The sequence below is a fragment of the Epinephelus lanceolatus genome, chromosome 4 (genome assembly GCF_041903045.1).
Source record: "Epinephelus lanceolatus isolate andai-2023 chromosome 4, ASM4190304v1, whole genome shotgun sequence".
NCBI classification, from domain to species: Eukaryota; Metazoa; Chordata; class Actinopteri; order Perciformes; family Serranidae; genus Epinephelus; species Epinephelus lanceolatus.
In genome coordinates, this window is record NC_135737.1 from 24,607,680 (window position 1) to 24,629,397 (window position 21,718).

At 41.5% G+C, this 21,718-nt stretch overlaps 2 protein-coding genes across 3 annotated transcripts; both read left to right on the forward strand.

The window, feature by feature from the left end:
• The first annotated feature begins 219 nt into the window (after positions 1 to 219).
• On the forward strand, positions 220 to 6,460 carry sptssb (serine palmitoyltransferase, small subunit B). 2 transcript variants are annotated; one of them, XM_033630419.2, is made up of 2 exons: positions 220 to 977; positions 2,911 to 6,460. In XM_033630419.2, exons 1-2 carry the CDS (start codon positions 962 to 964, stop codon positions 3,159 to 3,161), a joined length of 267 nt encoding a protein of 88 aa, XP_033486310.1. In that variant the 5' UTR covers positions 220 to 961; the 3' UTR covers positions 3,162 to 6,460. The 2 variants fall into 2 exon arrangements, with proteins under 2 accessions (XP_033486310.1, XP_033486311.1); XM_033630420.2 differs by lacking the exon at positions 220 to 977 and adding an exon at positions 984 to 1,192.
• An 11,862-nt stretch (positions 6,461 to 18,322) lies between these two features.
• On the forward strand, positions 18,323 to 21,597 carry otol1b (otolin 1b). The gene is made up of 5 exons (XM_033630570.2): positions 18,323 to 18,405; positions 18,915 to 19,330; positions 19,421 to 19,510; positions 20,274 to 20,345; positions 20,431 to 21,597. The coding sequence occupies exons 2-5, from the start codon at positions 18,928 to 18,930 to the stop codon at positions 21,327 to 21,329; spliced, it is 1,464 nt and encodes a 487-aa protein (XP_033486461.1). The 5' UTR covers positions 18,323 to 18,405; positions 18,915 to 18,927; the 3' UTR covers positions 21,330 to 21,597.
• Positions 21,598 to 21,718: the final 121 nt, after the last annotated feature.

Here is a 21,718-nt window from a genome sequence, read left to right on the forward strand (position 1 = left end):
ACAAGGAAATGACCTGGAAAGAGTGCTTACAATTATAATAAATCTGTGACATAATTTTAAAATTTAATAATTATAATAATAAATATAGTTTTTCCCTGGCTTTTTTCCTTTTTTCTCCCGAGTTTTTTTTTTTTTTTTTTTTTTTTTTTTTTTTGCAGTTTGTGGGAAGTTGTTCATTGCCTTTTTCCCCCATGTCTCCCATAAAAAAAGCACCAATCTGCTCAAGGTTCAACGGTTTAAACACTTGTGAAAGGCTTCTGAAAGCAGCACAAGACAAGTGATGTCGCTCCAGGTTTCACAGGGTTAATTTAAAAAAATAAATAATAGGAGCAATGCAACGAGCAAACTCAAAATTGTACTTAAGTATAGTATCTGAGTGAGTGGTGCTATCCATCACTGCTTATCATAGAAGTGAGTCCAAGTGTTTATTGCTTGTTCATTTTTCTATTTAGTCTTTAACATGCAGTAAATAAAAATAGGAATGAGCAGGACTGTTATTAAATGGCGTCTCAGACTACTGATCAGTGTTCACAGACTGCAGCTGAATATTAATATGTCGGAAATAATTTTTAAGTTCAGTGTAAGATTTCATATTCGTTCAATATCAAGTGTCCATATGGAGCTCATAAGTAACACTGTGCAACATCCCTACGCTGCGGTATGAGTGCAGAGCAGTGTGATGCCTTTGCTGTCTCGGCTTGTTTTTCCACCCTGCTGCTGCCTACGTCAGAGGTGGTACTGCGGCGCAGTGTCGGGCTGCAGCATGGTGGGACAGATGCGCACAAGGATGCGACACGGACTGCACAAAGTTTAAAGATGCTGCACAAAGCAGCGGACTTCACATGACTGAAACAGAGCTGCAACCGTGACACCGACTCCTCCCTGTGCCTCTAATGCGAGGACAGCTTTTTTTGGGCTGCGTAAACACACACTGGCCTATGTCCTCGGTCACTCCACCTGCATGATCTGTAAACCAGGTGAGTCGTGAGTGTGAGCACGAGTAGTGGGCGTGGTGTTGTCCTCATAGTCTGTATGACCTGCTACATATAGGCCAGCGGCAAACTGGTGAGGCAGCTTTTCGTTTACACAAAGCAGCGGAGCGGCAGCAGCGGGACGGGGCTGGTGTCTGTGGCTCGTCCTGTCATTATCTCTCAGTTGTAGATATCCAGGAGACCTCACGTCGGCTGCTAAGGTGAGTCTCAACATATGGATTCGGTTATGCACAATAAATGATACAGTGAGCGCTCAAGGAATAGTATATCCCCTCTGATATTGTCTATTATCAGTTAACTGGGAAATAGTGATAAAATGCATCATTGCTATGTGCAAATCATTATTTATTACACCATCTTGACACAGATTTTAACTTCTGCTTGAGTTATTTTACATATTTCTGGGTCAAACTTGTTAATTAAGATATTTATGAAGACATGGGTACCATCCAAACTCGTATGAAAGGATGCTGATCACCACCTAAATGCTGTCTGCTTGCTGTAACTTCAGCACAACAGTCCTACTGTAGTATTAAGGAAGTTAATTTGGTTACATCCTGTAGACACTGAAAAATGAAGTATCGTTTTTTTATTTCAGAGTACACCTGCACTTGTAGAGCACCTGTTGGCCCCGCCCCCTACCAGTGCAGCAGGATCTGTTACTGCCTGCGGCTATGCAAACCTTCAAATAACCTAAACATACAGATTTTTATCTACATTTTTAGATTTAAACACACACCGTAATTACTGCAAACAAAGATTTAAAATAATTAGTCGGTCCTTATGTGAAAGTGCATGTCTTGGCCTGTGCATGTATGTTGTGTAGGGGTGGAAAATTGCTCATTACCCTCCTCACATAGCATAAACGTCTTTATAAGTGTCCCATATGTGTGGTAACACCATGTATGTGTGCCAAGATAATAAGTGAGGACTGTTACATCCCCTGGGTTTAATTTCATTGGTGTTTCTAATGAATCCTGTAAGACCCTGAGCTCCCACAAGGCCCAGTTTGATTGCTCCCTCAGGGCTCTGCTGTGGGCTTGGAGGGGCTATAGGTGCACACCTAATTCCCTCTCACACCTCCTTATTGATATATGCACAGCCACAAGGACTATTTTTGGACTCAGGCATTGTTTCCATCATGTGCTAAGTTGTGTGGAGAGCATCAGTATTTATGATTAAAAAAGATGAATATGTTATTATGATATAGTGCGAGCATTATAAATAATCTTTTGTACATAGTAGTAGCCTGCATTTTTTTTCCAGAGACAGTAAATTGCTTTTCACTTCAGTTTTCAATGGACCTTTTCAGGGGCCCAGACATTTGCATGAAATATTGCACTTTTTACTTCACAATTTTTTGTCTAAACATCAAGGATCTACGTATAAAATATGTATTGTTATAAATTAAACTTCCCAACAGCGTGTAAAATAACTTTATAACTTTGTAACTTAATAACACAGGACCAGAGCTAGAAAGAAAAAGATAAGATTGGTTGATGCTTTACCGTGTCATTGGAGCAGTGAAAAATGTTGAGGCTAGCTCGGCTTTTACTGTAGCAGGCCCCACCTGTCTGCAGTAAAATGTTTCAGGTGTCATTTTTTAGTTTCATGTCTTTTCATGTCAAATGACTTGTAGCTTGTTGCTGTGTCGCTCATAGTTTGAAGACAACATCACTTCTGTATCTCTGCTGAAGTACCATTTTGAATGCAGAACTTGTAGTGGAGTATTTTAACCTTATGACACTGACTCTGCTCATAACTGTGTACTGTTTTATTTTATTTTTTATTTACATTTTATAATCACTCTGCTCCAAATCCTCTGTCTTCCTCGCTAACCTTCTGTGTGTCTATCCTCCTTCACACCATCTGTTTCTTGAATCTAACAACACTCCACCTCCATTTCCCTTCCATCCAGCTTGCAAGATGAACTTCAAGAACTTTAGGGAGTACCTGGCCTGGCTGTACTACCAGTACCTGCTCATCACCGGCATCTATGTCCTGGAGCCCTGGGAAAAGTCCATCTTCAACTCTATCCTCTTCTCCGCCATCGCCATGGTGATCTACACCTCGTATGTCTTCGTGCCCATCCACGTGCGCCTTGCACTGGAGTTTTTCTCTGGGATCTTTGGTGGCCAGCCTGAGAGCACCATGGCACTCATGAACTAAAAGACGGAGAGAATATGGAGGAGAAAGAGGCAGCGACTGGGTGGATTAGCATGAATCCCCAAATAATTCCCTACAACTCAACTCCTTATCCCCTGGAGCACCTTGAGCCCCTCTTTACACCACATTCATCCCAAAGCACAGCGATTTGTCACCTCAGCTAATCAAGACTGAAAACATGAAGATCTTAATGGAGTGATCTGGAAATCAGAGCCTTACTATCTTCTTTACATCCCAAACCCTCTGGCCTTACCCCATGGTATTAGACACACAACTGTACATTACTTTCACATCCTCGCTGTGAAATGTGTTGTGAAATGTTGTTTGTCCTATTTGTTTTTATTTTTCCTCACGATATGTCCTGTGTGAGTGCATACCACCTTTGGGTTTTGCATGATAGGGTCATTCGTGGGTAGTCCATTTGCATGCTCTTCTCACTACAGGATACTACTTGACTCTCTTCTTCCCATCATGACTTCCAAGCTGCAGTCTTTAAAGGGGCATTCCAATAATCTAGTTTGTCATTTTGATAAAAAAAAATTGTTAGAAACAGATTAAAAAAGAGAGTGCTTGTAATTGAAGCAACAGGACCAAGATATCCTGACTCTAAAGTCTTAAGTCAAAAACCTAAAACACTGCATCCTACAAGATCCATAATACAACTCAGCATGGTATGTAGGCAGACCTTCCTTGACTGGTTAATCCCGACATCTTTAAAGCCCAACACCCCAAGTTCAGATTATTTTTCAGACTTTGGCTGCATCAGAAATCTCTATTGTGAAATGTTTGCAAGCCATCCGCCAGAATAAATGTTGGTATTGTACATTTCTTCAAAGCACAGATATGTTGAAACATTATGTTTCTTTACATTGGTTATGGTTAGAAAAAAAAGATCATGTTTGGGTGGCACAATCACTGTTGGAAATGCAATTGGTGGTTTGCTCAAAAAAAAAAAAGACAAACAAACCAAAAAACCCAAAACACTTGAAACATGTACCAGCGTAACATATCCGTGGTTTGTAGAAATGTACAATGCCAACTAGGGATGTTATTAATTAATTGTTTTTACAGAAAACAAGAATTTTGACCAATCAATACTATCTGGTAAACAGTTAGAAATATATTAAAACTGGCACCATGGGGGGAGATGATGAGACAGCAGAGTCTGCTGCTGCCCACACTGGTGTTGTATGACACTGCCAGGGCAATGCCATGATGCTTCTCCTGAGAGATGACTATGACTCCTCGAGAAGCTCATGACCCAAAAGGCAGAGGAGGACACCTATATGAGAGATCATCCCCCCTCACTGGATACTAATCCTCTTCACTGGTGGAAAGGTACAGCAAACTTTCTGTTGCTGCCATTACACAGACGGTCAGTTTGCAGTTTGCATGAGCTAACACAGCAGCAGCGGCTAACATCTGACACTGAGCAGTTTAACGGTACCAACAATCTCACACTGACACAAAAACCTGTCCTCTCTGTCGTTAGACTTGTTAGGTAATGTTAGCTGTGTGATGCTGACAGTTAGCTCTGTCACTGTGTGTGGGGGTGGGGGGGGGGGGGTGGGGGGGGCAGGCAGACTCTCTATGTCACCAGCACCGAGCTCACACTCCCGCAGCAGTGAGGTCATGATAAACAGAGAGAGAACAGAGCGGGACAAGGTGGCGCTGAGCAAAGCAATACAACCCCCGACCCCAGCCTTTTGATTAATGGTCAGTGATTGGTCAACGAGGGTCAGCTGTACACATAAAACATTCTACATTAGCATCGCTGATGCCAACATTTTCCTCTGCCGACTGGGCTGATGTATGCACTATTTATTGCCCTCAAACAATCAGTGGAGCAAAAAAAGTTAAGGCATGGACACTACTTTCTGCTTTTAATCCAATAATGCACTGCACTGCAGTTTATAGGAGTGAAAATAACCATTGTGTGACTCTACAGCTCTCAATGATGATGCAAAATGAAGATTCACAAGTGTCTTAAGTGTCTGAACAGAGTATGCTATTGACTGTTTAGTGTGTAAGAAGTAAACAAATGAATATGGGAGTGATTTTAGACACATCCTTAGGAGAGCTCCCTCTCAGAGCCACAGGTGACAAGTGAACTGAACTTGGTGTGTAAAATCAGTGGAGTGCCCCTTTAAATATGTGTGTGTTTATGTTTATCTGCATCTGTGACGCCATGTTAATTGCTCTCCGATAAAAAGGGAGTCAATACTCATCCCAACATTCTTGTGACATGCACTTAATGTTACTGGTTGATCTATGGTTTTGTATCAGAACCATTATCACCTTTTTAGTTGCCTTTATGCACCGTAATGCTAACTGGCAGGGTACATTGCACATTTCAAGTCATTGTGTATCTGACCTTTCAAGAGATAGTTGGTAGAAAAGCCCATGCTATGCAATGGATCTAAAAGTGTCACGATCAGGGATCTGTTTGTGAAATTTACCGATTTACTGGTCAAAGTAAGTAATAAAATGAAATAACTGCATAGATGTGTGCCGAGCCCTCTCTTTATCTCTTGTTTTTTAACTGTCGGTATGTCAGGAAGGTGTGCTCGGCACTGAGCATGAGCAAATATTGATACAACACACCTTTGTGTTTTAGGCTTGGCTTTGTTAATGATGTAGCTTTACTCAATCAACAGCCTCTGAACTCAAAGCAGAAATGTTTGCTGTCACATGCAAAATGCAAAGACTGCAGTCAAATTGGCCTGAATGAAAAGCAAAGCCCGACTGGCCGACCGAGAACCGTCTTCCTCACCTATAGTTGATCTATAGAGAATGAACCAGGGAGAGAGTGAGTCGTAGTGTATCTGGTAGCTGTGATGAGCATTGCATTTAGTTGTGTGTTTAAGATCAGTTTTTAATATTTGTGCTTTGGGTCAAGGGCTCGCTGATTACAGTCTAATCATGATCTCTAAGTTAACTTTATTTATATGGAGTTATATATTTATATACACTGGTAAATGCTTGGCTGGTTACAATGTCAATTACCAAACTTTTTTTGTTTGATTATTTATATCTGTGTTCTCTTGTGGCCATAAGTAACACATAAATTGTTCTTTACTTTGTTTTCCACCTTAAAGTGCTTTTATATTGTTCCACGTTTGTGTCATTTCATTTCCGTTTGGTTAAACTGTTGCATAGTCCCAGACATTTCCTGTACCGAGAACGAAAAGATCTCTGAGGGGCTTTTTCACCGTTCACCAAAATGAATGTTTCATTTATACATTATACAAACACATCACTGCAATATTCAGAAAATAAAGTCATCTGAAGATACTTAGAAAGTTGTGTTTCTCATCCTAGTTTATTTTTTTTTATATAAATGTTGATGCATACTGATGAGAAATGTATCCATGCAGTATATTAAAGGGATAGTTCAGAGTTCTTGGAGTGGGGTTGTATGAGGTACTTATTCATAGTCAGTGTGTTACATACAGTAGATGGCAGTCGGCATGCTCCCAGTTTGGAGAAGCAGGTAGGTGTACCACAGATGCTCAGAAATGCACTGCTGTGGAAGGGGTTAGCAGCAAAGCATATTTAGCCACTTCAAAATGGCCTACCCAGAAAAAATCAGTATCAGTCCAAGTGAACGTTATATTGAGAATATTTTCACCACTTTAGCTTTTCTCAAACTAAAACTGTAAACTTGTGTCCACGGACTCAGAGAGCAATTGCTACCATGAGTTGGACTCTTACTGAATCAGAAATGCCAGCGCTTCACACTTGAATGGCTGTTTGATAAGTATTTTCATTTATTTGTAGGTATTTTGAGTAATTATACTTGATGGTTGGATATGGCAGTGCTCTTCAGCAAGTGTCTCTCTTGCTTAGGCGCTAAGGCAGTTAGCAGTCTAAATGTGACTTTTGCATATCCCTCTTATGGCACACACATGCAATTAGGGTAGAGGGGTAGTGCAGGGTCAGCCATGATACTGTGCCCTGCAGCAGTTTTTGGGGGTTCAGTGCCTTGCTGAAGGGTACTTTGGAAGTACCCAGGGGGCAAAGTATACACAAACTTGAAGCTTCCAAGCCAAAGGCCCCACGGACTGAGCCACTGCCCCCCCTTAAGTGATGGTTTTACATAATCCTCTTAAGAGAAATGTTTACTGCTACGTCTATATTCATTGTAACTAGTCACAGCTGTTTTCATGTCATTGTTTGAACAGCCTGGAAAAACACAAGCACACACCATCCTAAGAAATCTTTAGAAAAGTAAAGTTTGGTTTGAACTGGATTGGGCAACAGCACTTTCTGACCCAAACAAAAGTTGAGCTTTTGCGTAGAAATATGGAAGTTATATGGTTGAAAAAATGGGGCACCACCAATGAAATTATTCCCAATATAGCACCCACTTAGATTTAAGCCCCTTTTACGCTGCCAGATTTTTGGTGAATGTTGGGCCGTTTTGCCGGCAAGCTGTGAGCGTTTAGACACACAGAGCGTTCCGCAACGGGAGGGGCTGTTGAGGACTCCGCATGTGTGACCCACTGGTGGTGGATAAACAGGAAACAGCTGATAGCAGGAATTAGCGAGCAGCTAGTAGCAAGAGGGAAACGCAAACCTGACAGACACTGTAAAGATGAGCAACTGGGGTGACAAGGAATTGCGCGCCCTCCTTGCCCTTGCAAACGAAGAGGCCATTAACCGTCAGATGACAGGGACGGTAAAGAACGGGCCGACTTACGAGAGAATCGCCGAAGGACTGACAAGCTGCGGCTTCCCTCCCATGTCACTGTTTACTTCACACTCTGAGCCACACGTTTTGTTACTTGCTCACGCCCCCCATTGCCCCGAAAAAGGCGCATTCTGTATAAACAAAAGTAGAAAGGTGGCATTTTGCTGCACTCCCCAATTTTGTTTTTATACTACCAATGCTGAAAAAAGACTGATTGGGCTTTCCTGCAAATTTGCACAATTCCTATCTAAAAAGGGCTTTAGGGGCCTTTCAGATGTAGCGTCTTTTGCGCGCACAAATCTATTAGTTTCAATGTAGACGCGCGTCAAGCGCGCTCACAATCCAAAGCGACGCCGTAGTGGCGCGCATTTGGTGCGACGCGCCTGTTTTTTCGTGCGCGTCCGCGGCACACAGAGATGGAAAAATCTCAACTTTTTTCAACTTTTTTTTTTCTTAGTAACAGCAGGCGTGACAGTAGCGCAACTTTCGAAGCGCCTTGGATAAAAGGATGGAAACGACACAGCTGGATTTTTCCACGCGCTTTTAGACGCTACATCTGAACGGGCCCTTAGACTGCTTTACAGAACACCAACATTCACTGCAGTGCATTGCTGGGCTTTTGTGGTGGTACTCCTGTCTGCTTCTCCAAACTGGGGGCTTTCCAACTGACTGTAATAAAGTGACTATATATAAGTGCCTTATATAACCCCACTTCAAATAATCATAACTATCCCTTTAAGCCCTGAGTTATGCCCTCAGTCAAGCAGAGCAGTTACTTTGAAATCCAAGAACAAGCAAAACAAAGGCTTATGGGTCACACATTCCTGACACAATTGACTGTACCACATTAAGTGATTCCACACAATAAAAGGCAGAGCCACCAAACCAGTTCTCCCCAGACAGTGCAGGAATGAATACCCAGGGGCTTTGCTTTCCCTGCTGCAGATACTAGGCAACCTGCCTATGCCCTGTGCCCGAAGCCCTATACATCCGCCCTCTTTGTTGTAAGAGACTCACTTTGAATCATTATTAAGGATGATAAGCGAGACCTGTTTTAAAGATTTGATGGTAGAAAGTTTGAGATTAATAGACCTTTATCACAGCAAACATTTTGACATGTCATAGCAGGAAAAGCACAGGTGTATTCAATAACATTATTGATAGCTGCATTCCACTTAGGGGAGGTCCTGGTGTTGTCCATTCTGACTCACTTGAATAGCTTACTGGGACACTTAATGGAACTGAGTCATTGTTAATGTTTTCACTTTCACCTGTGCTTTTGTTCAGTCAAAATGTCTGCGGTGAAAAAGGTCCATGGTGCTGAAATAAAATTTCCTGGAATATTATCAACATGGATGGTGGATGAGGGAGCAGGAGATTGTTATCAGTGTAGGGACTCGCCAGGTAGCTATGTTTATGCCTTGTAACTAGACACCTCAGTCATGGGTTTTTTTTTTTTTCATCCTCAGTTCTGGACCTGCCCACATAAGCTCATCCCAGAATAACACCAAACCCTTCTCTACTCTGTTCCTCTCCTTTACTTTCCTCTCTTTTCTTCTCCTTTCCCTTCAGTTCCTCTCCTTACCCCCTTTCCTTGCCTTTAACATGTTTTCTGTTCTTTTCACCCTTATGTTTCCTTTCCTTTCCTTTCCTTTCCATTTTTTCCTCCTCTCCTCTCCTCTCCTTCAGTTCCTCTCCTTACATCCTTTCTTTTCCTTAACTATGCTTTCCATTCACTCATTTCTTTCCTCCCTCCTCTTCCTACCTCAATTTCCTCAACTCAACTCTCATTTCGTTTCCTTTACTTTGCTATCCTTTGCTTTTCCTTTCCAATCTTCTTGTTTCCTTTGCTTGGCTATCCTATCCTTTCCTCAACCCTCTTCTCCATTCCACTTATTTATTTTCATTTCTAGTTTTCTTATCTCCTCTTTCTCTTCCTCTCCTCTCACTTAAAAAAGAAAATGCCAAGGCCTATATTTTCTCATGACATCCTACACAGTGCAAGTCTGCCTCAGGGTCTTTGAAGAGCTGTCCTCTGTTTACACTTGACATGTTAATTTGTATCCCGTGAAGGAGGAGGCCAGAGGTCAACCCCATAATGACAAGGAGTAAACATTGCTATCTGTAGACTCAAATTGACTCGAAACACTCAGAGGGGTGGTGTACTGTTTCTGTTGTGTTTACATGTGACCGTTTCTTTCAAATAAAACTGGGGGACTCTTAGTAACTGTAGCGTCCAGAGACAGAGAAAAGACGAGCAAAACACACGTGTATGCTCCAACGCTGCCACTGCAACCAGGTTTCAGTTTACAAGGAAACCCCAGAAAGTGTTCAAATATTAATACCTGTGATAACTAACTAACCACTCACACACACACACACACACACACACAGAGCTTAAGTCCTACGACTAAACAGCCTACCCGCTATTGTTCAGCTTTACAGGTGTGTGCCATTACAATGACCGTTTCCATGGTAATAACTCACGACTGCTGTTTAGCCTCAATCTATGAGTGACATGCACAACAAAAGACACGGTTGGGCATAGACATATTTGCATGCAAACACACACACACACACACACACACACACACAAAACATCACAAATTTGTGTTAGTGTAATTGATTAGGCATATTTGATCAGCCTAATATGACATATTTGACTGACTACTGTAAAAACACTACATCAGAGTCTGCTTTTATGTAATTGTCTTCAACTAAAAGTGCTTTTATATCCCGCTTGTGTCATTTAATTTTCAGTCTTCTCTGAAGAACATTTACTAAAGTCACCAAACATATGTTTATGTACTTTCACTACAATTTTCAAAAAATACAACATCAAAAAAGCCAGTTGTTTCATGTTTTGTTTTGTTTTTTTGATCGTTCTTAGCTTTGGTTCCTGTTTGGTAGAGGGGTCTGTGCGTACAAGTACAGACACTTCTATTGTTGTTTGTAGAAAATGTGTTTTAAGGTTTTGAGTCTGACGTTCAGTGGTACGTTAAATACGTGTTGGGTGTGTTAATACCAGTGATGTCTTTAGGCCTGGGCATCCGAGGCTTCAGCCCCAAATGTTTTATAAATAGCCCGTTATGCTATGTATATGTTTCAAAAATAAGAATAGGCCTATAATAAAAAAAGGCCCAGATCTAATAATACTACAGATCTAATAATATATATATTACTATATAAATAATACTTATAGATAATACCAGATCTATATTATACTTTAATAATACTGATACTGTTCATACTGTTTTTTTTAAATCATTTTTTTAAAATAATAATAATTTAATTTAATTCAATTTAATTTGATTTAATTTAATTTAGCTGAATGTAATTTAATTTAATTTTATTTTATTTAATTTTATTTAATTTTATTTAATTTTATTTTATTTCATACTTGTTCATACATACTTACTTCATTATAGGTCCAACCTAAGCCCTGGTAGTCCTCAAATCCCAGAAATGCCCCTGGTTAAAACACAAAATATTGACAATATACTGTACATAGTAAATGTCTTCTATCACAGAAAAGTCTTTTAAAGGTCAACACAACCTAGATTAAGAATTCCAATGTATTATTGCTACGGCCTACCCTGGAAATCCAGAGTTCTTGCTAGAGCACAATTTGAATTTGCTCAGCGAGTCTAAATCTTTCTAGATTTGGGTCTGGATTTCCAGGCTAGCTACGGCCTAGGAACTTTCAGTCAATATTTGTGAGCATGAGTTACTCACTCTCAAAGCCAGAAACCAAGAAGTCTCAAAATTTTGATGTCATAAGGTATAAAGTCTGGAGCTGCTCCATGGACAATGAATGGGAGCCTGATTTTGTGGACCCACAGAATGTTTGTTTCCTTTTTTATACCCAGGTAAGCTTTATTTTACTGCAGTGGTCTCAGTTCAGGAACAGAAAATGTACCCATATACTCAGAACATTCCCCTGGGTGTTCTCAGTGTCATCTAGGACATCATTACCAATTCATTATCTAAGGAGCAGCTCTCGACTTTATACCCTATGACATCACAAATCTGAGTTTTAGCACTAGTGTTTGGATTTGGGAGAGAGTTGTTCATGTTTACAAATATTTTTGGACTCATAGATATAACATGTATGAATTTTTAAAATGGCCGCATTTCTCCTTTAAAGGTAATGATCTAAACAGCACTAACATGCACATACCTGTGCAAACTGTTTTCATTACCTAAAATAAACACCATGCAAGATTATTATTATTATTTTTTATTTTTTTTTGTACTGTGCAGTCTATGAATTTTGTTGTAATTTTATTATCTGGTACAGCTTAAGGCTTACTAATGACTTTGCCATGAAATCAGTATACTTAAAAGCGATCAGATGAATTATATGATCAAGAAATGTCATTAAAAATCTGCATGTTTTCTAGTTATCTGTGTGACAGTTTTGTGATACATTGTGACAATGACCGCTGCAAGTGTTCCAGTCACTTGTGAAAGAATATTTTGCATCAGAAAACAAAAATACAAACAAAAGAAACAGGACAAGACAATACCTGCAGTGTCGTTCGACATGCTTGTTTTAGGAAACACTGTTTGTACTGTTGGGTGTGTGTCTGTTGTTTGACTGTCTTGGTTAAACACACTCTTTAAGCTGTGTTTTTCCTATATTGTTACGTCATTTCCAAAAAGCCCAAATATACTAAGCAGATGTCTTTATGGCTATATGAATCAGTTTTCCTATTAAACCGTAATCTGGGAATACTTTGTCAGCCAACACACTTCTGTACTTCTATATTTTCATTTTGAACTGTTGGATTTCTTATTTTGAATTGAAACTCTTCACATACAGAGAAAAGCAGAGGCTCTAAACACATTGTTGGAAAATCACTGAGTAAACAATAAGCATTAGATTAGATTGGTCACAATGACCCAAGTAGTACCATAATTTGTGAATATAATCACATCCATTATCATGATATGGTTTGAGGATAAATTATATTGTTTTATGGCCTACCGCATGTCAGATTTCTTTCTTGACTGATTTTGGTGCAATCAGTCAAGGCTTGTGTGGAGGCATTCAGAGTGATTGTGCAATTATTGCCTTTCTTTGTTGATCAAAGATGGAGGAGGAATTCACCCCATGACACAGCTCCCAGCTTTACAGTGTATCTGTATCAGTCAATATAGATCTAGGAGTGGTTGGCCTGATAAAACCTGAGCCCAGCAAGGCGTTAAACCATAGCTGGAGCCAAACCCTGACATGTTCAATGCACTTTCACTTCAAATAAAAACATGTTGTGCTACGTTTGGTTCATTGAATAGGTTGGTGATAAACAGTGTAGCTTAATAAAGAGACAGGGTTGTTGTGCTGCTTAATACATTTGTGAGAACAAAATTTAATCACCATCTGGATGCTGTTAATTGTAAAGGTGTTTTGTAAGGGATAAAATTAGCTGATATGTATTGTTTACACGCAGGAGCCTTGTGGTTAAACCTAAAACACAAGTCTGCCACCAAGTGGTCGAATAGAAAAATAATCTTTTGCTCGGTGTAGCACAGATGTGATGACAATGATCTCATTCTTTGCTCAGGTAAAATCATCACAAGTCTCTGACTCTAGTTAAGAAAGTACTCTAACAATTTTCCCTCAGTTAAGACTATCTGGTATGGTTCTGTATATTCCTGGAGAAGAGGGACATTTCCATCAATGTGTGCAAGCTGCTGTGAACGAATGCTTGACAGGCTACCAAGAATTTTAGTGTGAAACACACAAGGGACAGAGTGAGACAGAGTTTTGTAATTTTTTTTTTTTTTTTACTGGATATCAAACCCGTCTGATCTTCACAGGGTCATGGAGTCTGTTAGGTGAACTACACCTGTTCAAATAATCAGCTTAGGGCTGAAGTTGAGTGGTGCTGAAAGAAAGATTGTTATTGATTTGTATTTCTCCAGGGGTGCTCATTGATTTAAGGGGATGAGGGTCAGTTGGTGTTCTAGATATTAGAGATTTTAGTTAGGAAATGTACAATGTGACTGCAATGGGGCTACATTAGGGAGGTTCTGTGGTGTTGGAGGATGGTGTAAAGAAGACCCTGTTTAAAGCACTATTCCAACCAGAAATGCTGCACAAAGTCCTTTACAATAAGGGGATTACATGCACTGAGTGCTTCACATGAAAAAAGAATGAGCAGAAAATCCACCAACAAGGCAATTCAAAGGACATTTAAATACAATTAAAAACAAAAAATATGATGAAATAGAATACACAGGAGGCACCATTGCTCAGCAAAACCACAAAATCATAAAATCATAAAACCATGCAATGACTTCTTTTTATCCTGCCTTTTGTCCAGCAGTGAAATTCCACCAACAGGCCAGCAGTCAGTCACCTGTGCATTACGTTTACTAACCAAAGGAAGTTGCCAACATTGCACTTTCTGTTTGTAGTGCCTTCATTTTTTGCATTGCATGTAAACAGTTAATTAATGTAAGGCTGGGAAGCGTTTTACAGACCCTTCTGGTTGAAATTTCAACTCTGTTGCACCTCTGTTGGGTATGGCCAGTAGTCAGCTTTGTTGCACATGTAACCACACCTAAAAAACAGTGATCCCATAATGCACTGGCACACCCAGAGAACACTTAGGCTATACATCACTGCAGCAAGCTGAGAAGTTAAAATACTGGTTGGACAAACAAACAAACAAACACACAAAAAAGATTTTCAGCTGGTGATAGGATGCTCTTTAAAGCAATAGTTCCAGTTTCTTGCCAAGAGTTAGAAGATTGACACCACTCTCATACCTGAATATACGGCTATGGCCAGCAGCTGGTTAAAGTGGAGAAAACTAGGTTAAAGAATTAATAACAATTGTGCATTTTGCATCACAAGCAACACATTTCTTTTTCAAGAGAAAGTCATAAAAAGAGTCATAAAATTTGTTTTCTGCAACATTCAGACACAAAAAAAAATGGCTGCCATGGCCCCGAGGGGCTGAATTTGCAGCCCCTGATATCTGGCTATCTTTTCATTACATGTAAACATCTGTGTCAAATGTGTTGCTTTTATGGCAAAAGTCTTACACTAAACTGCCCCACTATTAGCTTATCTTAGCATTAAGACCGGAGAGGGAAACAACTTGCTTGGCTTTGTGCAAGGTAGCAAAGGTAGCAAAATCTCCCTACCAGCTCTTCTAAAGCTCACTAATAACCACTTCCTCAACCTCTGTTGTCCCTGTGAGGATGCCAGGCAACATGTGGAGATATTAGTTAGTGAGCCTTTAAGCAGATTCTCTCTCCTTTGAACAGAACCAGGCAGGCTGTTTCCCCGTTTCTGGTGGTAAGCTAAGCTAAGTTAACTGCTTGTTGGATCTTTATATTTCATAGACAAATATGAGAGTGGCATCAGCCTTTTCATCTCTAGCTCTTGGGAAGAAAGCTGAAAAAATGTGCCCACAAATTAACTTTAAACAGGAAATGTCCAGGTCAGCTCAGGTGTGAAGAAAAATACATCCACAAACATTCATTCAAAAACAACATCAAATGATATAATCATTGTCTGATGGACTTCTTCAAAACAGCTCCTCTCTTTTGGAAAAGGCAACTCTGAGCGCATTAGAAACCAATCCCCAACATCAGAGAGGCTTGTCGGGGTAAGTGTGGCGGGAGAAAGTGTTTTTGTACTCTGACTACATGAGATGTGTCTTCACTGCCAGCAGATCTCTTGCCAAAGTCATTAGCTGCTAATTCTGCAGGATCTAGGTTTTCTGTGATAAGATCCCATAGAAGAAGAAAATAAAACAGTCTGCGGCCTTGTTAGTGCTGAAATATTCATACAGAGAGTGACTGTGCGGGTTACCAAACAAGTCTCTACGTTATTGTCTCACTCTCACCCTCTCTTACTCACTCTATACACATTCACTTCAGCTTCAAGATCACCTTTACATGAATAGGGTTAATGTAAGGCAATACACCTCCATCCACCCAAGTCATCTTTGGTCCTCTCTCTGCTCGGCTGCACCCGCTGAGTAAGTTAACTCCTCCTTATCCCTCACTCTATAGTGTGTGAGGATGGAGGCTGAGGGCAGGGCCGGTGCCAGTGTTAAATGAACGGACAGGTGAGCAGCGCCTGGGTCCTCTGTGACCAGCTGGGCACTGTAAGCTGACCGCTGCTGTTGTGTGTGGTCTGAATGGAGCTGAGAGACGACGGGGTTGAGCTCAGGGCACGTAGAACCCCAGAGGAACCCCTCTCTCAGGACTCCGCTGCATTTCTCTTACACTGCATCTGTTTGTCTCTTATGGAGGGGTAAGTCAGGGACACTTCACCTGAGCTGCTGGGAAGAGGAGCATGTGAATGGAGGTGAGGAGGTAGAGAAAAGTATTAGTGAGAAGATGAAAAAAATTGGGATAAATAAACACAATCTTCTCCTATTTAGTAGCCCTCATCCTACCATCACCCCTCTCTGTTTCCCAAATTTCATTTCCCTTCCTCCTGCTCACTCATAGCTGGACATAGATCCCTCTGAGGACGTGAGGTCTTTGACGACTGAGGCATGTCCACTGCTCAAACATTCATTCACCGGCCAGTCCAGAGTTTCGACTAGACAGCTACCAGAAAATCACTTTTCTACAAAAACCTGATGCTATCTCGTTACACCGTAAGAATGCATCATTGTCCGGCAACACAGTATGAATCATAGTTAGCAAATGTAGCTGCCAGCAGTCTCGGGGGATCATGTGCAGAAAGTCGGTCACAGTGATCAGGCAAGCATTGCAACTGCAGTGATTTAAAGGAGATAAGCTGGTTCCTTTGACAAACAGCTCAGGTTTAGCAACTGTTGAGTGAGGAGATTATCAGCGCTCTTAAGGCTAAAGCTTTCTTCTGGATCTTCACCAAGTACCCGCAGATTGTAAATACTGAGCTCCCTGTGGTGTGCGCCAGTTTGCCAGTCTGGACCGACCCTAGACTTTTTGGAGCCCTAAGCAGAAATTTGTTTGGACGGGCACCCTCAGTTTAACATGTTGCCACTTCACATGGCATTGAACAGACCTGTGCATCGTAAATATTAGTTCAAGCACACACAGACTAAACTGATACCTATGGTCAGTTATACTATTTAAATAGACTACAATAAATACAGTTCTTTGTCTATTACCCCCCAACCCTCTGAATGGTCTTCTTAATTTGACCTCAGATATGATTTATTCCAGCCCTGTGATAGTCTGGCGACCTGTCCGGGGTGCACCCTGCCTCTCGCCCAATGACAGCTGGGATAGGCTCCAGCACCCTAGTGACCCCTAACATGAAAGTGGTTACGGACAATGAATGAATGAATGTATTATATTCAACTGAAATCATGGGCTAAAGTGCTTGGCAAACACTGAAAGAATAGCTTGAGAAGATATATCCCAGTCTGCGCTGACTTTCATTATTGTCTTGTTCATTAATTTTATCTAACTCATCATATCTGACCTCCATCGATTCTGTGTCCTCCTATGGGGACATTACATTTTGGGACTGCTACACCTTAAACTTCATTTTGCTCAACTTGGACCTGTTGTTCTAGTTTGTGGACACTTTTCTGTGCCCTCTAGTGGTAGCAAGACAACAGTACACATATCCATGTGAAAATGAGATAGCAGTCATCTCTGACCTGTCAGTCTATAGCTGATCCTGACACAAAAGTAGACAAGGTACAGGGCATGATCACATTTTATGATTAAAACTTGTTTATTTATGCCTAACATCGTTTGCAGTTTGATATGGCATACAAATATGACCAACTTTAGTGATAGTAACAAGCTAAAGGGCTGTTAATTAGGAAGTAGTCATTTGAGCATTTTACACAGGCCAATTCGGTGTGACAACCACTACACAACCGTGCTGCCAATCTATTGTATCCTGTTTGTCGAACAAAATCTTTTTTAGGGGGGCCCTATGGACCAGAAGGCCCTAAGCAACTGCTTACATCACTTAATAGGTAAGGTTTTTAAATGAATTGCTGCAGATAATGTCATCTAGGTGTACTCTTCAAACTTCATCTTGCAGCAGCGTGGCACTTTACATGTAAAAATTCTGGATAGAAACGGTTTGCACCTTCCTGCTGAATACTGTCCAAAGCAACACTTGGGGAAAAAAGGCTGTTGTAGTGCCCCGGCCTCTGTCATAGAAGCTTCTTTGGTTGGCTTTGTCCCACTGTAAGAGCCTGGATAGCAGGTTGGATGTTGGAGGAATGCCTCCCATATCGGGTGACCCATTGCCCCACGGCCTTTGCTCCTCACCTAGCTCGCAGAGAGGGAGTGCTCCTGGCGGGCGCTGTATCCCGTATCACAAAAGCACCTTTCTACACAACAGGCGTACAGAGAATGGGCCACAGCACAGTGGTTCTTGTTGGGTCGGCTCCAGCCCACCGTAGTTGGGTTTCAGACCTCCCCCTGTGCTTCCAGCACCCACCCTCATTGGTGGGAATGTTCTTTCGCCCAAGCCTGGCAGAGATATCAGATCTGGATCTGGAGCTCCTGGTGCTGCCTCCAAACCACTGCTAGAGAGGATAAATGATCATACCACTTATGCATAACTGGGTAAGTCTCATCAGTTTTGCTAAATGATTCATTTTGATGATTCACAGACAGTTGACAGTTGGTCACCTGTTACAGTGATTAGTTTATGTATGAAGAATAGCATAGCTAAGCTGAGGGGCATACTTAACTTGATGAAGATGATGAAGATGCAGGTTTTCATTGCAGTTGAACATTGTAGCAGCTGCATTTACTGACCATAAACTCAGCTCTGAATGCTCTAACTATAGATTTCTAGTTATAACGGCACATGACTGAAAAACAGTGTAGCTCCAATCTGAAACTGACAGTGCAGGAAACGTGCAAGTGGAAATAGAGAAGCAAGGAAAAAGAATTGATGATACTATATTGAGATAATAGTAGACGAGAGGAGTGATAGCTGGACAGGGCTGATGAACTGCTAATCAGCATGTTTCTTTTAATCTGCTGTCTTTAACCTAAAATGAATGGGAAATGAAATCAGTGCAGACAAACAGAAGAGTCCTGTAGCCTATAAACGTGTCTGTTCTCAGCTCCCAGTCAACCATGAGGATTATCTCCTGTCAGTCGACCCTTGTGGCTGTAGTTGTGGTTACACTCACTGTGGTGTCCTGCGCTGGAGCTAAGACGACACAGAAGCCAAAGTACCAGTACACCAAGAAACCTGTCCCTCAGATCACCGTGCACAACCCTGTGACCACCAGCATGCCCAAGACTCTCAAGGCAGTGCCGAGTGCAAATCCTGTTGCGCCCCGTCCACTGCCCACCACAGAGAGGACCACCCATCCAAATCAAGTCTATCCACAGTACTACACAGAGAGCATGGAGCCCCCTGGTGCTGGCCCTGAGAATTACACTCTTGATTACAATGAGTGTTACTTCAACTTCTGTGAGTGCTGTCCACCTGAGAGAGGCCCCAGGGGGCCAAAGGGAGACAGAGGCCTGGAAGGTATAAGACTCACGGATTAAGTGCAATTAAGTTGTTTGTATGTTTGCTTTCACCATTTTGAACTTTATTTATGTTTGCTCATCTACGTAGGGCCACCAGGTGAAAGAGGCCTTACAGGAGCAGCTGGCTTACCAGGACCACCAGGAGTGAGTGGCCCTATGGGGTTAAGGGGAGACAAAGGTGGGTATAATATGGTTAAATACACATGTACAATTGATTATTACATACATATAGGGCTGGCACGATATCAGATTTTCACTACATTATTATCGTGGCCAAAAGAGTTCATGATAATGATATTATTGCAATATCTATTAAAAAAAATAAAGTTAATAATAATAAAGCTAACAGTCAAATTTATCTTTAACTTTGTTTATTGTGTGTTTTGTCTTTTTTTTGGCAAATTAATAACACTTGATGGAGAGAGGGTCTGTAACCATAACAGTATGAAAGAGTACAAAAAGAGCAGTTACACTTAATGGATAGTGAAAAGGCAATCAGATGGTGTTGAGAGAGGGGAGACAAAGTGAGAACAGAAAGACAAGTGAAAATATAAGAGGTGCTGGCTTATTTACACAACTTTATCATATGTGTACTATTAACATAATATCAATATTTCATTTTTTTAATATTACAGTTATTATCAATACTGGTATATCGTGACACCCCTACATATTTCAAGACTGCAGAATGCAGCCATTATGTTTGAAGAGCATATAATGAAACAACTGGCACCTGGGCACAACACATAAAGCCCAGGGGCCATTACACAGTGGTGAATCAGTATAATCAGGTTGCTTTGACATTTGAGCTTGTGTCCAGTAGACCTGTCAAATTATATATATCATTTTCTCCTATAAGCATCATTTAAAAAAGACACATTCATATTGTTTATGTTGGATATTGTTCATTGAATACTAGCTTTGTTATGTCAATTTCTTAGGGGATAAAGGTGACAGAGGAAACAGTGGGACAGGTGGACCACCTGGACTTCCCGGAAAACCGGGACAAAAAGGTGCAAACTTGTTGAGGTGACTGCTGAATTCTTTTATTTTGTTTCCAGACTTCAACCGTTCTGACACAGTTTCCTTACCTTGCAGGTGAAGTTGGCTCAAAAGGTGAGAAAGGCGAAGTGGGGTTGCAAGGTGCCAAAGGTGATGGTGGGGTGAAAGGGGAACCTGGACAGAATGGCACCACAGGTGAGAAGGGAGAACCAGGAAAAGAGGGGCCAGCTGGACCGCCAGGAGTGGCTGTTGAGCTAGGTCCTAAAGGAGACAAAGGAGATAAGGGGGAATGTGGCTCGTTCGGGGAGAGGGGACAGAAAGGAGAGCGAGGAGATCCTGGGTCTCCTGGCATTCCAGGAGCAATGGGCATTCCAGGAATTAACGGCAAGCATGGTGCCCCTGGTCCTGTAGGCATCCGAGGGGATCAAGGACCTCCTGGACCACAAGGAGAACCAGGAATCAGAGGACCTCAGGGACCACAAGGCATAAGAGGGATGCTTGGGCCGAAAGGGGACAGAGGTTACCCTGGGATGAGAGGTGATCGCGGCTTTCGTGGATTCAAGGGAGCTAAGGGATCAGGGGTTCCCCAGAAACGCTCGGCCTTCAGTGTGGGTATCTCCCCGAGAAAGTCCTTCCCTCCCTCTGGCTTCCCAGTCCGCTTCGACAAAGTCTTCTACAACGAAGAGAACCACTTCAATCTCACTTCCAACAGCTTTACATGTGTCCACGCCGGGGTTTACGTCTTCTCCTTCCACATCACTGTACGGAATCAGCCACTGCGAGCCACACTGGTAGTGAACGGGTCACGGCGAGTAAGGACACGGGACTCTCTATATGGTCAAGACATCGACCAGGCGTCCACTCTGGTGGTGCTGCAGCTGGCGGTGGGTGATCAGGTGTGGATGGAGACGCTCAGAGACTGGAATGGGGCGTATGCCAGTAGTGAGGACGACAGCATCTTCTCTGGGTTCCTGCTCTACTCAGACAAGGGTTGATCCTCAACTCAAAATATCCTCTTCTACTGGACTGTTCCAACTTGATCCCTAAAAAGGACAACTACTGGTGGTGCTACACTGTACTCATTACTGATAAACTGCTCCAAAGCTGTATTGCACACTAGTATGGTAATTTAAGGACAGGCAATATCAAGATCAAGTTAAATGTATTATCACCTCACTAATATCTTGTTATTTCACCTGTTATGTACCGAATAAAAAGAAAAGTCTTGTTTAGCTCTGGTATATTTTATTTACAACATTTTGATCTACACTGCTTTCATCAGGTATATGAACACACATCATAATAGTTCTTTGTAGATGTGAATTATCAAGACCACAAAAATGAGGTCAAGTGGTAAGTGACACATCTTTTAGAAACACACACT

Bases quoted from the DNA above. Each gene is read 5' to 3' on its own strand.
- otol1b (XM_033630570.2), top strand. From the start codon at position 18,928: ATGAGGATTATCTCCTGTCAGTCGACCCTTGTGGCTGTAGTTGTGGTT. The intron at 19,331-19,420 runs GTATAAGACTCA...TCATCTACGTAG, and splicing joins GGGAGACAGAGGCCTGGAAG to GGCCACCAGGTGAAAGAGGC. The intron at 19,511-20,273 runs GTGGGTATAATA...TCAATTTCTTAG, and splicing joins GGGGTTAAGGGGAGACAAAG to GGGATAAAGGTGACAGAGGA.